This window comes from Salvia splendens, chromosome 2, assembly GCF_004379255.2.
Source record: "Salvia splendens isolate huo1 chromosome 2, SspV2, whole genome shotgun sequence".
Classification (NCBI taxonomy): domain Eukaryota; kingdom Viridiplantae; phylum Streptophyta; class Magnoliopsida; order Lamiales; family Lamiaceae; genus Salvia; species Salvia splendens.
In genome coordinates, this window is record NC_056033.1 from 8,713,357 (window position 1) to 8,731,467 (window position 18,111).

At 33.9% G+C, this 18,111-nt stretch overlaps 1 protein-coding gene across 1 annotated transcript; it reads left to right on the forward strand.

Moving 5' to 3' along the window:
- The first annotated feature begins 14,368 nt into the window (after positions 1-14,368).
- Positions 14,369-17,994, forward strand: LOC121787100 (dnaJ protein homolog). Its single transcript, XM_042185720.1, has 6 exons — positions 14,369-14,610; positions 16,209-16,374; positions 16,503-16,644; positions 16,756-17,032; positions 17,129-17,327; positions 17,399-17,994. Exons 1-6 carry the CDS (start codon positions 14,461-14,463, stop codon positions 17,719-17,721), a joined length of 1,257 nt encoding a protein of 418 aa, XP_042041654.1. The 5' UTR covers positions 14,369-14,460; the 3' UTR covers positions 17,722-17,994.
- Positions 17,995-18,111: the final 117 nt, after the last annotated feature.

Genomic DNA, 18,111 nt, shown 5'->3' on the forward strand with positions numbered 1-18,111 from the left:
TCAATGTGATGTCGATTCTGTCCAGTAATGACGATTTGGTTGATTATTGAGTTATATCTATGTTTTTTGTCGATTTGGATGAAGGAATTTAACAAATTTCGTTGGTGTGTATTACAGAGCATCAATGACGAAGAGAGACAGACCCTTCAAGAGTCAACGAACACACACTGAAGGTTACATAATTGTTTCCCTAGTTCTGATGCATTATTCGTTGGCTGTACTATATTATTGGTCAGTATTCTTGCATTATTTTGTATATGTAATGCATTATATAGAAATTTATTGACATAACCTGCAGTATATGATGCAATTTATGGGTATTGCGTGTACTGTTTACGTAAATCATTGAAGCTTACTTTTATATATTATATGGTTTGATTAGTGCATTATGTCTATACAGACACCGTCATTATGTGCAGAAAAGTATGCAATATGTATGGTGTTGTGTGTTTTAGTGACTACAATAAGTAAATAGTACATATGTGCATTTTTTTTAGTTTGTACTGTGCATTATTGAACATGATTTATGCATTATGTTTACTAAATTATGCATTAATAAGCGCATTGGGTGTGTACTAATATTTACTCAGTCAGGATGAAATATGTTTATTAATTTGTGTGGGTACTGCATTGAGAATCTGTAGTAGTACATTTGTTGGAGTATATTGTGCATTATATGAGTGGTATTCATTATGTGCAGTAAATTATGCAATATGTAGGGTGTTGTGTGTTTTAGTGACTAAACTCAGGAATGAGTACATATGTGCATTTTTTAGTATAGACTGTGCATTATGGAACATAATTTATGCATTATGTTTACTAAATTATGCATTAGTAAGGGTATTGGGTATGTTGTAATAGCTGCCCAGTTAGTATGAATTTTTTATTATATTGTGCGGGTATTGTGAATCAGTAATAGTGCATTTTTTTTAGTATTGTGTGCATTATATGAGTGGTATTATTTATATTGTTTAATACATTTTCTGTGTAACACATGTGCATTTTTGTGTTTAGACAATGCATTATGAGTAATTTTTAATGCATTATGAGGTTGTGTTATGCATTATTTCATATGATATATGCATTAATCTGTAAAAAGCTAGCACCATTATGTATTCTGATTTATTGATACTGTTTTGATGTATTACTTTGTTTGTTCCATATCAGAGAAGCGGCTAAGATCAGACATTGACGATGCAGTTGACGATGCTATTCCAGTTGACGAGAATTATGGTTTGGAGTGAGTCTTGGTTCGGCTATAATGAGATCTTGGTTAATGGGTAAACCGATATGCGGATAGATGTTTCAATTTAAAACTGTACTTTTTCGCAACATAATAAGTGCGTTTGGATATTAGCTAATGCTTTTGAGACTACGTAAATTGTCTGTATTCAGCATTAAAGATTGTGCATTGTGTTTTACAATCTGTGCATTACTCCTTTATCGACTGTCATTATTTGCAATATAGTGTTTGTTACGATAATAATTGTGTATATGCAAAGTCTGAGCTTTATGTGTAATTATATCGTCATTATTTACAGTTAATTATGCATTATAAGAAGTATGCATGGTAAATTTAAAGTGGATATAAACGTTGCAACAGAATTCAGGGGTGCATGGTTTATTTCAACTGGATATAAATTCAACATTAGATAAATTAGTGCATTATTTGATTAAAACGTTGCATTATTTACCAAGAAATTATCATTAATTAAAATTTTGTATTGAATAAGACATATCAACGGGCTGCATTATTTATTCCAATAAGTGAATTTTTTAATTTAACCGTTTCGCCAGAATTCAGGGGTCCATGGAATATTAAAATCGGATATCAATTCTGCAATAGACATTTTTGTGCATTATTTTACTAAAACGTTGCATTATGACCTAGAAAAAAAAATTGGAACAAACAAAATAATTCATCAGAACACACATGAAACAAAGTTGACTTCTTTAAATAAAACCAAACATTGCATTATGATAGATATAAAGTTCCAATAACAAAAACAAAACATGACCTAGTGCAACACACAAGAAGTTGCTATATGTACGTACTATACCCTATCCCCTAGTCTTATTAAACCCTGGGGGGAAACAAGAACCGTGTGTCAAACATCGTATTACGGTACATTTTATTCGTATGCATTGCAGTTCACATAATTTGCATTATAAAGTCAATAATATGCATTACTCGCTTCAATTTGGTGCATTATTCGAATTGTTTTACAATTTGTAATTAATGTGTACGTACTATAACCTAGCCCCTAATCTTATTAAACCCTTGGGGGAAACAAGAACCGTGTGCCAAACAACGAAATACAGTAAATCTTATTTGTATGCATTGCAGTTCAGATTTTGATCATTATATAGTCAAATATATCCATTATATAGTCAAATATATCCATTAGTCAAATCTTATTCATACTTTTTCGCAACTTAATAAATAAAGGAAGAGCTGCGTCATACATAAACAAAGGAAGGGCCGTGTCATACATAGGCAATTGCTGACTCCAGATCCCCACGATTTTTGTAGATAACACCCATGGTGCAATATGCTTCAGCATACATAGGTCGCTCTATTGCAGCTTTCTCGTAGCAATCAAGGGTTGTGTCATATTGCATCATTTCGGAATAGACGACACCGAGGTTATAATAAGCAGGCTGCAGGCAATGAACTGATACATCAAAATTTAAATACCAGAACAAAAAATCAATTAGCGAAAACTAATCATGTTCTGACACTTAATGCACCTAACAACAACTTTTATAATATATACATTACGTAATACGTTAATTATGTATAACTCAAACACGTGCTATTTTTAAACGTTGTTTTTATTGTGTACGTACTATACCCTAGCCCCTAGGCTTATTAAACCCTTAAGGGAGATAAGAACGTGTGCCAAACATCGAAACAAGGCACATCTTATTCGTATACATTGCAGTTCACTTATTGTGCATTATATAGTCAATAATATGCATTAATAGTTACCATTCGGTGCATTATACGTACCGAACTATACGTTGTTATTAATGTGTAAGTACTATAACCTAGCTCCTACATTTATTAAACCCTTGGGGGAAACAAAAAACGTGTGCCAGACATCGAAACACGACACATCTTAATGTGTACGTAGTATACCCTAGCCCCTAGACTTATTAAACCCTTAGGGGAAACAACAAACGTGTGCCAATGTCATCGAAACACGGCACATCTTATTCGTATACATCGCAGTTCACATATTGTTTATTATATAGTCAATAATATGCATTAGTCGTTCACATTCGGTGCATTATTCGTATCGGTTTATACGTTGTTATTAATGTGTACGTACTATACTATACCCTAGCTCCTACACTTATTAAACCTTTAGGGAAAACAAGAAACGTGTGCCAAATATCGAAACACGACACATCTTAATGTGTACGTACTATACCCTAGCCCCTACACTTATTAAACCCTTAGGAGAAACAAGAAACGTGTGCCAAACATCGAAACACGACACATCTTATTCGTATACATTGTAGTTCACATATTGAGCATTATATAGTCAATAACATGCATTAGTCGTTAAAATTTGGTGCATTATTTGTATTGGTTTTAACACGACAACACAATAAATGAATTACTTGCTTTACGAAACACGTCACATCTTATTCGTATACATCGCAGTTCACATGTTGTTCATTATACACTAAATAATATGCATTAGTCGTTAACATTAGGTGCATTATTCATATCGATTTTATACGTTGTTATTAACGTGTACGTACTATATTATACCCTAGCCCCTACACTTATTAAACCCTTAGGGGAAACAAGAAACGTGTGCCAAACATCGAAACACGGCGCATCTTAATGTGTACGTACTATACCCTAGCCCCTACATTTATTAAACCCTTAGGGGAAATAAGAAACGTGTGCCAATATCATCGAAACACGACACATCTTATTCGTATACAGTGCATTTCACATATTGTGCATTATATAGTCAATAACATGCATTAGTCATTTCCATTTGGTGCATTATTCGTATTGGTTTTAACACGACAACACAATACACGAATTACTTACTTTACAACGAGCGAATACTCGGACTGATGTGAATTGGTATTAACACAACCAACTGATACATAAACAAAGGAAGACAACACTGAATTACCTTATTCCATTATTGAGAGAACAACGATCGCTCCAACGCCGACAACACAAGATTGTAATACTGAGGAGGCGTCAACGGAGAACGCCGGCAACGTGTGACTAAGCGACGAAGGAAAAATTGCAGACAGGGAGTAGGGAGAGAATCACGTCTAGGGTTAAACCTGGATGTAGATGAACGTTACGGCGGCGACGAGGAAGATGTACCAGTAGTCGCAAGAGCACCTCATCATCCTTGATTAATTGAATCCTCTCTCTCTTTGTTGGTTGTCGGAGCGTGTGGAGTGTAGGGAGAGGAAGAACGTGAATTCAATTGCAGAGTGGGAGTAGAGAGAGAATCACGTCTGGAGCGTGAGAACAGAAGCAATAACCGTGAAGATCTTCAACGGAGTAAATTTAGGGAGTTGCCATAACCAACGATTGTATTCATTACCAAATTTGCCCTTTTTGGTTTTTAATATAATTAAATTTTATGATTAAAACCACTAATTTAGGCCATAGGATGTAGGAAATCAACGGCTGAGATCAAGAAGGAAAAAAGAGAAAATATGCAAAAAGGAAATGAATACATCCCTATATATATATATATATATATATAGGGTTGGAACCGTTAGATTTGAGGAATGGACGATCCGGATGAGAAGCTTACTAATGATCCCGTCGTTGCATTATTAAGGCCTTTTTGTGCATTATATGGGTAAACTGGTAAATGCACAGTACCAAAACCGCCAAAAATGGAATGTGCGAATTATAAGAGGGATTTTGCTATCAGCTTCATCTACTCCCTCAATTCATCACTGCAAATTGTCTCCCTACATTCCCACCACTTTCTAAACCCTAGCCGCCACCTGAAGCAACCGGAAATCTACAGAGAGAGCGCGATTTTTGTACGTTTCGCCGTCCAAACATTATTCCCGTAGTGCGCGACCATCTCTGTTTTCAAACTCAGCTTGGTCTCGATTTGCTGAAATCATAAATTCGTTTTACTTTTTTGTTAGGGTTCTGCCTATTATTGGGTGTGAAATTATTTTCTAGTTTGCCATGCTTTAGTTGCAGATTTTGTCGACGAAATCTTAGCGGTTTTTTATATTTGTTTCGTCTCGCAGATACATTATGATGAAGAGAGGCCGACCTTCAAGATCTCAACCAACGCTGCTGAAGGTGAGGGATCTATTTCATTTGCGTGTAGAATTTCTGGTATTGATGTACATCATTTAGTATTCCATGGTCCATTCGTCGGCGGTTTTTTGGTAAAAGGGTGGTAGGTGAATGTAATTTCTTGTGCATTAATTGATTGATTGGGTACATTATTAGTCACTGTTTACACATTATTCGTCAAGTATTATCCATTATTTGACTGCTTCTGTATACGGGTGATTGGGTGAATGAATATTCCTATGTGCATTATTTGATTAAATCTATACATTATTTAACTATTATTATTCATTATTTATCAATTTATAGGTATTATTTGACTGCTTATGCACATGGGTGAATGGGTGAATGCAATATTCCTGTGTGCTTTATTTTATTGAATCTGTACATTATTTAGCTAATAGTTTACATTATTTATCAAGTATTGGGTATTACGTGACCGCTTGTTTATATGGGTGAATAGGTGAATGTCATATTCCTTTGTGCATTATTTGATTGCATGTGTACATTATTTATCTATTTTTATACATTATTTATAAAGTATTATGCATTATTTGACTTCTTGTGTATATGAACCTAGTTGATGCAATGTAATATTCTGTTGTGCATTATCTGATTGCTTCTGTACATTATTTAGCAAGTATTATACATTATTTATCAAGTACTATACATTCAATTACTGCTTGTGTACATGAGTGAATGGTGCATTAGCTAATGTAAATGCAATATTGATAGTTTCCGTTATAATCATGTTCTGATGTTGTATGTTGGATAGCAGTGAAGCAGCTTAGATTGGACATCGACGAAGTGGTCGATGATGTAATTCCAGATGGAATTGTCCAGAAATTATGGAAGAGATTAGCAGAGACCGGGACAAGTACAGCTCAGGAAGAGCCTGAGCATAGGAAACCAGGGTGGTAGAAGGTCGACCATCTATACAGCCTCAGATATGGCCCCTGATAGGGAAGTGCTGAGCAAACTAAAATGTTGTATACAATCATAACAAAAACATATCAGGAAAAATTACATTACAGTACATATATTGTACATCACTGATTAAATAGATTACATTTTACAATATTATTTGTACATTACATTTATCGATTGATACTACCCCCTAGCCGATATGATAAATAAACCCCAGAGTAAGGACTGATACTCGTGGACTTAGTTACGGTTGCGTTGCTTAAACCATACTACACCCTATCCCCAGGGATTGCTAAACCCTTGGGGAATAATTGAAACGTGCCCCAAACAAGCAACCAGTGCCAATCGTAAACTATTCGTAAAATTTTATAACATAAACAAACAAAATGGTTCAGAAAACATATACATTGCAATTCACAAGTCGTCCATTATATAGTCAATAACATGCATTACCTAGTACAATTTGGTGCATTATGTGTATCGGCTTAAACTACCACCCTAGCGACGGATAACTAAACCATAGAAGAATGACTGATACTCGTGGACTGTAGTTACGGTTGCGTTGCTTAAACCATACTACACCCTAGCCCCAAGTTTTGCTAAACCCCTGGGGAATGATTGAAACGTGCACCTAACAAGCAACGAATGCCAATCTTAAACTATTCATGAAATTTATAACATAAACAAACAAAACGGTTCAGAAAACATATACATTGCAGTTCACAAATCGTCCATTATATAGTCAATAACATGCATTACATAGTACAATTTGGTGCATTATGTGTTTCGGCTTAAACTACTACCCTAGCGACGCTGATAACTAAACCATACAGGACGGACTGATACTCGTGGACTTTAGTTACGGTTGTGTTGCTTAAACCATACTATACCCTAGCCCCAAGGATTGCTAAACCCTTGGGAATGAGTGAAACGTGCACCAAACAAGCAACGAATGCCAATCTTAAACTATTCATGAAATTGTATAACAGAAACAAACAAAACGGATCAGAAAACATATACATTGCAGTTCACAAATCGTCCATTTTGTAGTCAATAACATGCATTACCTAGTACAATTTGATGCATTATGTGTATCGGTTTAAACTACCACCTTAGCGACGCTGATAACTAAACCATAGAGGAAGGGCTAATACTCGTGGACTTTAGTTACGGTTGTGTAGCTTAAACCATACTACACCCTAGCCCCAATAATTGTTAAACCCTTGGGGAATGATTGAAACGTGCCTCAAACAAGCAAACAGTGCCAATCTTAAACTACTCGTGAAATTGAATAACATAAACAAACAAAACGGCTCAGAAAACTTATACATTACGGTTCAAACATCGTGCATTATATAGTCAATAACATGCATTATCTAGTACAATTTGGTGCATTATGTGTATCTGCTTACTCTATGGTGCACTAAATAATTTAACTCAACAATATGGTTTCATTGCAACGTGGAATAGGGAGAGAGAAAGAGTTCGGCGATGGATTAGGGGGAGAAACACGTTTGGTGGGTGTGATTTTAGAAGATAACCGCCAAGATCTTCAAAGGAGAAATCATGGAAGTTACCATAACAAACAATTTAGTAATTCCCTCTTTTATCCTTTTCAGTTTTTTATTGTATTTAATTTAATTGTAAAAGCCAATAATTTATGCCCTAGGATCTTGGAAATAAATGGTGGAGATTAAGAAGGAGATTGGATTAAATAGGTGAAAAGGATTTGAATACAATCCTATATATATATATATATAAGTTTACACTAAACCAAAATCTAAAAGTTTTTCAAATTTTGTGAGTAAAAGAGACATAATATAGAGAATATTCTTTTAAATTTAAGTTTAGTGTAAATGGTTGGAGTAAAATCATATTTGATGTGATATTTACCGAAAATGAGAGAGGGGAAGAAAAATGACTAAGAGCACCCACAATGGGGCGCCCGATGGCCGTCCATCGTCCTCGGGCGCGGACGATGACACCATTGTGGGTGCCTGCCATCGGGCGCGCCCAAAGGCACGCATTTTACTTAAAAAAATGCATTTGCCGGGGTTCGAACCCGGGTCTATTGCTTGGAAGGCAATAATCCTAACCATTGGGTTATACACACTAGTTGAGATATTTTGAAAACTAAATTCTTTTATACATTTATTAAGATGAAAATGTGATAAAAATTAATTTTTATAAAATGTATTAATTTTTATAAAATGTATGTAATTTTTATAACATGAATTTTTCTAATTTTAAATCCAATTACATTACTAATAATGTGACTCTACTCTTGACTAACTCATAAGCATATGAACATTAATTTTTATAAATGTATGAACATTAATTTTTATAAATGAAATGGAGTTTTTTCCCAATTTTTGTAGTTATTTAAATATTTAAATAAAAGAAAATGCATAGGGCGCCATATGGTGCGCTTTAGGGCGCCCCACTGCAGGTGGGGGGTATGACGATAAAACTGATGACGTGGCGCGCCATAGGGCGCCCCACTGCTAATGGTCTAAAGTAAGAGAGAGGAAAAGAAAACTAGTGGAAATCGAGTTAGTGGATTGTGGGGTCCACTTCCTAAAAATAGAAACTTTAGAAAATTTCTATTTTGAAGAAACAACTCAAAATGAAAATAGTTTCTATTTTTAAAATACGGAGGTACTAAGTAAATATCCCAAAAATGTAATGTTGTGTAGTTGATATTTGATTGTGGCTAGCGTGTGAAGATCTGGGATTTGAATATAGCTTTCACCTTTGTTGTTATTCTTATTGCTATAGTTATTTGTTTAATTTGGTGGATTTTCTATTTATATACTCCCTCGGCATCATGATACTTGCACTTTTCTATTTTAGCTCGTTTCAAACTACTTACATTATTCCTTATTTTAATAAAAATTAGGATATTTAATTAATACTCCCGCTGTCCCCAAAAAATAGACTAGTTTTACCATTTTAAGTCGTTCGCCAAAATTAGACAAAGTCTAAATATGAAAAGTCTTTAACCAATTATACACCACTAATAATGTGTACCCCACAATCCACTAACACTCATTCCACTACCTTTTCCCTCTCTCTTTCTTACTCCCTTCGGTTCCATTTTGGTTCTGACACGAGTTTTAAGAAATGTAAAAGAAAGTGGTTGAAAAAGTTAGTGGAATATGAGTCTTACTTTTATATAGAAGTATTAGTTTTATAATGAAGTGTGACTGAAATGAGTTAGTGGAATGTTGAGCCTATTTATCATTTATGATAAAAAAGTGAAAGTGGACAATTAATAGGGGACAAACAAATATGACAGGAATGGACAATTAATGGGGGATGGAGGGAGTATTTTTTTTCTATACTCTCTTCCTTTATCAATTGCACATTAAAACTTGTGACATATACAAGTTTGTCAATATTTTGAAGAAGGAAGTATATAAGAGTTAGTTAAGTATTTTTTTAATTTGCTTATTTAAGTACTTTTTCTCATTGCTAGATTAATTTACAATTGATATTTTTTAGATTTTTATTTATAATTTTTTATATAGTTATGTTGTTTATAAGCTCAATTAGTATTATGAAAAAAAATATGTTTATATGTTGTTTGACATTTTATATTACTATTCATTCTCCTGTTTACTAAACTTATAGATCGTCTATATTAATTTATGTTCTATATACATTTGGTATAAATTTATCAATATGGATAGAAGTTGAATGATAAAATCGAGAGCAACGGAGGAGTACCAAAATGGATTTCAATACTTTTTGGATTATTCTTTTGGCAATGCAAGCGTAAATGATAAGATATTATGTCCATGCAAACGTTGCCAAATGAGAATATTTGCAAGTTGAGATGAGGCATATGAACATTTGACAGTCGATGGATTTATTCCTGGATACACACATTGAACAACTCATGGAGAACTTCCTAGTCGTTCTCTTTTCTAGGCATGAAGATCAACATAATAATTTAGAGACTTTAGGCGTATGCAAGGTTGAGTTCATGACGCATGTGGAGTTCCAAATGAAGAAGGATATACACATTGTACTGATTCTTGGATGGATTTAGAAACAGCAATGGGCAAGCAAAAGGGTTTTGTAGATTGATTGATGGTTCGCAACAACCATTATATGAAGGTTGTGCTGAATTCTCAACTATCTTTCATCATCCGTTTATTACACTTAAAGTTTCTTGGGAGATTGAACAATAAAGTATTTGATATGCTATTGGGCTTATTAAGAGATGCTTTTCTAGTTGCCATGGTTGGTCTACCGAAGTCTTACTATGAAGTCAATAAATTGATGAAAGAAGTAAGACTTAGTTATGAAAAAAAATGATGATTGTCTAAATGATTGCACTCTGTCTTGGGAAATGACTTGGTTATGGCATGCTGAAAATCGTATGAAGGATTGGTATATCATATGAGACACCCCGCCGATTCTCCAGTATGGAGCACATAACCAATTCATTCCCCAATACAGAGTGTAATCATTTGGGCAATCACCAATTCTTTCATAACCAAGTCTTAGTTATGTTATCAATTTATTAGCTTCATAGTAAGACTTAGGTAGACCAACCATGACATCTAGAAAAACATCTCTTATAAGTTCAATAGCATATCAAATACCTCATTATTCAATCTCTCAAAACGCTTTAAGTGTAACAAAGGGATTATGAATGATAGTTTTGAGAATTTGACACATCCTTCATATAATGGTTGTCGTGAACTATCAATCAATCTATAAAACTCTCTTGCTTGCCCATTAGCTAATTCTGAACCATCCGAGACCCGGTACAGTATGTATATTTGTATTCATTTGGAACACTAAATGTGTAATGAACTGAACCATGCATATCATCATCGTCTAGAGTCTATAAATTATTATGTTAATTTTTACGCCAAGAAGAAAAAACTTAAACATTCCGATGTACATTGGGATTAACTTCACAAACGATTTCTAGATTATTATAAATATTTTTTGTTCCATTAAGTTTTATGCACATCTTTCTCAATTATTGGACAAAATCCTAACGGAAAATATAGAGTAGTTTTTAAGTGTTCTTTGTTTCACTTTTGAACATACAAGTGTTCATATGTTATAGAAAAAGAAAATAAATATTGAGAAGTAGTTCTCTCTATGAGAAAAATAAGTTCGTAGCTTAATACTTTATGAATTACATTTAAGCAATGACCAAACAATAAAATAGCTAGAAATAACAACGTAAATAGTTTTAAGCAATTTGAATCAACTACTTGGGAAGGGAACTAATAAAAGTAGGTACATAGGATCCTTTTAGCCTAAAACTTATTTGTCCGTCTAATATATACGATCATTGACTAATTTTGGAGATGAATGGCTAATTTTTGTTCGTTTCTTTTAAGTGATTCCTTAACTAGCTAACATTGGGAGTATGCAATATCTAGCATCTAGACTCACCGAGTGACACAATACTCTTGATCATATGACTGTATTCTCAATTATTCTATATAAAAACGAAATCCTCATATCCCTAGAACAACCACAAATCCAAGAAGAAATATCTAGCATCTAGACTAACCAAGCGACACAATACTCTTGATTATATAACTAAATTCTCAAATATTCTATATAAAAAGAAAATAATCATATCCCGAGAAAAACCACATATCCACGTAGAATAAAGGGCATTTTTCACTAATTCAACAATAAAACTTGGGTATTACAAAGTAGGAACAACATAGCGAGCACAAATATAGTACTCCTACTCAATAAGCACCATGGTACTTTTGAGCAAGCAAAACCTTAAAGATTGTTAAATCTTGAATTATTCAATTCTTCAAACTATATTCAGCATGACTTTCGGTATTAAAAATGCAAATTAGAAAATCAAATAAGTAAAAGTCAGAGTTCATAATTATCATACGCTGTGAAATTTGGGAGTCCAAATTCGAACTTGCCGCTCAAACGGTAATGTGAATACTCTTCAATTCAATCCAAAAAATCCCCTATAAACCATAGCTATCTATATGAATTGATATAAATCAGAGGCAAATAAGAAATAGAATTGAAAGGAAGAATGTAAACTACCTTCAAATATTTGATTCAATTACTAGAAGCGCCGCTTCTGAATGTGTAGCTCGAATACTAGGGTTTATTTGGGTTTTTCATTAGTATGTTATTGAGAATTCAAATAGATGTGTAGTTTAAATGTATATTAAAATATATTATATTATTATCAAGTTCGACTTTTATTAGGGCTAAACCTGTTTCGTTTTGTATATATAGTTAATATTCTACACACTCACATATATTTGTACATATCTTATTAGGGTTTTAATCCATAATCTTAACGATAGTTACAAAATACTACTCCTATATTGTACTAGATTAAAAGGATACTATTAGTAATAAATTAAAACACTAAATAAATCATTATCTATTCACATAATTTTGGCCATAAAATTAGTTTTCATGCATTTTGGAAATAATAATTTTTAAACAATAGTTAACGTCAATAGTTAACGTTATGTTTAAAATGTAAGTGAGGTATTATAAGTGTGAGTAAACGAGTATTATTATGATGTTGAACATAGTTTGATAAGATAGCAATACTAATATATATTTTTCTAATTTTTGATATCATATTTAAGCTTAATTGAAAGCCCTATATAAAACAAGGGCTCGCATTCAATATTACCAAGATTATAACTTTAACCGTGTTTATGTAATCCACTAATTTATCTAGTTAAGCCACTATTATTTAATAAATACTATACAAATTTAGATAATTTATTTTCTATCAAACAACAATGAAAAAAATCTTATCTCTGAATATCTTGATATATTTTATCTTGTTTTACATATTTCTCATATCACACCTTTCTTATAAACATATCCTTATTTGAATATGTAGAATTAATAGTATTTAATATGAGTATAGCAGCACAGTAGTGAATTGACACAGGATTTAAGCGGATATTTTAATGTAGCGAAACTCCATTTTTTTCGTTGTGGGAAGTTAATAAAAAGTTATAATTTAAGTAGCAATTAAATCACATTGGTTACATTGGTGAAAATCAAAGCTTTTGAGTGTTTAGCACCGTAATTAGTAGAAAATTGATGGTACAATTGATTACATTGGTTACAAAATCAATGGAGCGGAGACAGGAGTAATGTCAGTAGCATTTTTGAAATAACTTGCAGTGTTCTTGCCCATGATATTTTAACACATAATTTTCATTGTTTTTCTATTAGCTAATTAGATATCAAACTAAGTCATGGACTAAAAGGGTTTGAGCTTGGGCTTACCCGTCGAGCTAACTATATGAACTAAATTGATCCTCATTTTAATTGTAACTCAATAAATATTGTAGCATTGTTGAAAATTAATGCAAGCATTCCATAGAAATAACCTCAATTTCATTTTCAATCCGCCCAATATAAATAAGCTATATTCATTTATGAAAACATTTTTTCCTTATATTTTACTTTATCATTTATAGGCCTCACAATACACTTACACTAGTATCTCAAATATACATTTTATATCTCATTTATTACTTTACCAATTACTAATCAAACTAGTGTCGTTCCCAAATGATCTATTTCTATGAGGTGGAATGAGTTTATAACTCAGCTCAATACTAAATTAAGCATAATTCAATATTATTTATTAATTAATTAAACTTGTTGATTTAATTTAACTAACGTACTTTATCAAGAGTTATCTAGTTCAAAACAACTATTTGTTGTACTGAAATTAGATTCCGACTGATCATAGTTGACGCACAATAGAATTTGATCTCGTTGAAGACATAATTGAATGCAATAACAAGCATGACACTGCCAAACAAGGATTAATAAATATTACCCACTTTGTCAATTGCCTTTTGACAAATCTATATATTCAATATTATATACACGTTATTTTAAATTTTACATATAATAATTTGCGAGACTTCATCTATAAATAATTTATAAAAACTTAATTGAAAAAATAAATAACATGAAATATTTAAAAAGAAAATTTCCATAAGCACAAATTCTGTAATATTATTATTAGGTAAGTGTAAAACGATGAGATCAAATCGAACGGCCAAGATAGGTTGAGAGTAATGGGCGACCGCCAAACAAGACCTATATATAATCGGAGAAACCCTTTCAAAGTCTCCTCTTTTGCTCTCACTCGCAATCGCTTCTATACGTACAGCCTATACGTATAGTCGTCGATCTGCGCGAATTTGATCGGAAAGATGTTTGGGAGAGCGCCCAAGAAAAGCGACAACTCCAAGTACTATGAGGTTCTAGGGGTCCCCAAGACGGCCTCGCCCGATGATCTCAAGAAGGCCTACAAGAAAGCAGCCATCAAGAACCATCCTGACAAAGGCGGTGATCCTGAGAAGGTATTCATCCTTCTTTCTTTTATCAATTCTTCGCTGATTTTGTATTCTGGATTCGTCTTGTGTTTCCGTCTTTTGATCGGATTACTACCGATGCTTAATTTGGGGTAAATGCCCTATTTGTTTGATTTCTAACATTTTGTTTAATCGAAGACACTATGCATTGGATTTAGGCTTGATCATCTTTGAATTGTGATCGATCCTTCAATTAAATGCTAGTAGTATGTACTAATTGAAAGCTAGAATATTGGAATGACCTCAGTTGATCTATAGGGAAAGCTGGATTGTACATCCTTAAAGGTTCTTATTCTTGTGTAGGAAATACACGCAATAATAATAAATGGAGTAATAATAATCATCGCACAGGATCAAGTAAGAGAGACATATATTCGTAGGCTTGAATTTGTAAATTATATAAATAATTCAGTAATTGAATTTGAAAAAATACGTTTTTTGGTAGAAATTAAATTCTCCATCCAACTAACCAAGTATCCGACTGCACCATAAAGAAGTGCCCGTCCAATAATTAAGTACTCAGTTGAAGTTTTTGGTCAGTTACAGATTTTTTTGGGCATTTTATCAGTTTCATAATTCAAAATCTAAGTATCCTCTCACTCTCAAAAGATCACCCATCCTGTACCTCAATAAGAGTGGAACATTTTTCTCACTCTCACAAGATAGCCACTCTTTGAAATAGAACATATCGTATCAAGTTTTTGCCTTTTTCTCCGTTCTCATTGTATATGCCACTAAAGTATCAAGAGTCCATGAAATTGTCACAGCAAATGTCTATTGCCTTCAGTTACATGTTTCCTTTTTGGCTTGAGTGTTGTACAGTTTGGAATAAGTTACGAGGGTCTTGAGAGAGATTTGATCATTAGTTAAATTTGTCCCAAAGGATTCTTGTTCAAGAAAACAGACAAAAGTTGGCCTTTTGTTCAAACTGTTAACAGTCACTGAGCTTCTTATGATAGTTTTGCTCAACGTTTGTCTGATAACATATTCTATTTTCGGATCACTTGCTGTAAGATTTTTTTAGTTCAAGTTTATCACTGATTCAGTCTCTTCTTCAATGTGAACTATAAACCAATCTTTCGCATGTTAAATTAACTAGTGGGTTTTGGCAAACTAAGTGTTGCAATATGGTTGCTATTCAATTATGGTATGCCATTATGTGCACGTATCTCTTAGGTAATAGGATATTGTTATATTTTTGTTGTTACCTATTGCTTTACAGTTTATGGTCATTAAAACCTGACATGCTATTTTTTCTTGATTTTAATGTGAGCACTAGATGTGCGGCAGTGCTATTTACTTATGCTTCCTTCATCTTGTAGGGTGATCTTAAAGTCTTTTTAACTGATCTTGTTTACGCATCTCTTAGGCAATCTTTTGGTAGGATATTGTTGTATTTTTGTTACAGTTTATGGTCATTTAAGCCTGGGATGCTATTATTTCTTAATTTTAATGACCATGAGATTTCAATTTGAGCATTAGCTGTATGCCAATGCTATTTACTTATGCTTCCATTATCTTGTGGTTTGATCTTAAACTTGTCTTTATTGTTAAACTAATCCCTACTAAAATTGTTCCATTTGCAGTTCAAGGAGCTTGCTCATGCTTATGAGGTCCTAAGTGATCCTGAGAAACGTGAAATCTACGACCAATATGGTGAAGATGCACTGAAAGAAGGAATGGGTGGGGGTGGTGACATGCACGACCCATTTGACATCTTCTCATCCTTTTTTGGTGGTAGCTCATTTGGAGGTTAGGCATTCAAAGTTGCTACCCTTTTGATGTATTTGAAATCATATCTTATATTCTGATAATGTTCATATGTCCTTACTGTGATGCTTTTTCTCTATTACAATAGAACTCAATTCTGTTTGCTGCAGGTGGTGGTAGTAGGAGGGGCCGAAGGCAAAGAAGGGGAGAGGATGTAGTACATCCACTGAAGGTTTCTCTTGAGGATTTGTATCTAGGGACCAGCAAGAAGCTTTCTCTGTCACGCAATGTTCTCTGCTCAAAGTGTAAAGGGTGAGTTATCTCCTTAGTTTGTTTGTGCCTATCTTAATTTTTCTGTGCAAACATTCTATCTCCCTTGTTGGACAATCATCATTTGCTTTATTTCTTCTCTACACTCTACAGGAAGGGTTCAAAATCTGGAGCATCAACAACATGCTCAGGATGTCAAGGCAATGGTATGAAGGTAACAATTAGGCAGCTTGGCCCAGGTATGATTCAGCAGATGCAGCATCCTTGCAATCAATGCAAAGGGACAGGAGAGACTATAAGTGATAGAGATCGGTGCCCTCAATGCAAAGGTGAGAAGGTGGTTCAGGAAAAGAAAGTCTTGGAAGTCCATGTTGAGAAGGGCATGCAGAATGGGCAAAAAGTTACATTCCCTGGGGAGGCTGATGAGGCGGTATGATTGCCTCAGATCAACATTTCTTTTGCATAGTTTTGTAGTGCATTGGAGTATTAATGTTAACTTGCTAACTCACTTGTCATTTCTTTGCAGCCTGATATGGTCACTGGAGACATAGTTTTTGTGCTCCAGCAGAAGGAACATCCTAAATTTCAGAGGAAGGGTGATGATCTTTTTGTCGAGCGCACATTGTCACTCACCGAGGCACTGTGTGGCTTCCAGTATATACTGACGCATTTGGATGGCAGGCAGCTTCTTATCAAGTCACACCCTGGAGACGTTTTGAAGCCTGGTCAGTTTTTTTTTTATAAATTGTAGGCAGTCTAGTTATTGTTCTCATCTTTGTATGTTCTACTTATGCAGATTCTTACAAGGCAATCAATGATGAAGGAATGCCTATATATAGGAGATCATTCATGAAGGGCAAACTGTATATTCATTTCAATGTTGAGTTTCCAGATTCGTTAAGTCCAGACCAAGTCCAGGGACTGGCGAAAGTACTCCCACCAAAGCCTCAGTCACAGCTTACTGACATGGAACTGGATGAGTGTGAGGAGACGACTCTGCGTGATGTGAACCTTGAGGAAGAGATGAGAAGGAAGCAGGCTCAGCGTCAGGAAGCATATGATGAGGATGAAGATATGTATGGTGGCGGAGCCCAGAGGGTGCAATGTGCTCAACAGTAATGGAGTTAAGGCCTTGAGTGTTTAGCCTTAGTGTGCAATGTGCTCAACAGTAATGGAGTTAAGGACTTGAGTGCTTAGCCTTAGTTGTGTGAAGCAATATAATATCCTCGGAAGGTAAGTCGTCGTTTCTTCTTCTGAGGGATTATTCCTATGGAAATAATCTACTACGTACTACTTGGTAGATAGTAAGGATAAAGAGTTTTGTTGTGGACAATCAACATGGATATATGTATTTTTCATAAGGTATTGCTAATATTGTTTGTTTGTGTGGAATATGTTATTCAGGATTTTTTTTTTGTAAAATATGTTTCGCAATGTCCAACGATTCATACGCTCACCTGCTCTATATGTTTGAAATGTACAATATTCAACTTGAAATTAATGTGAAAT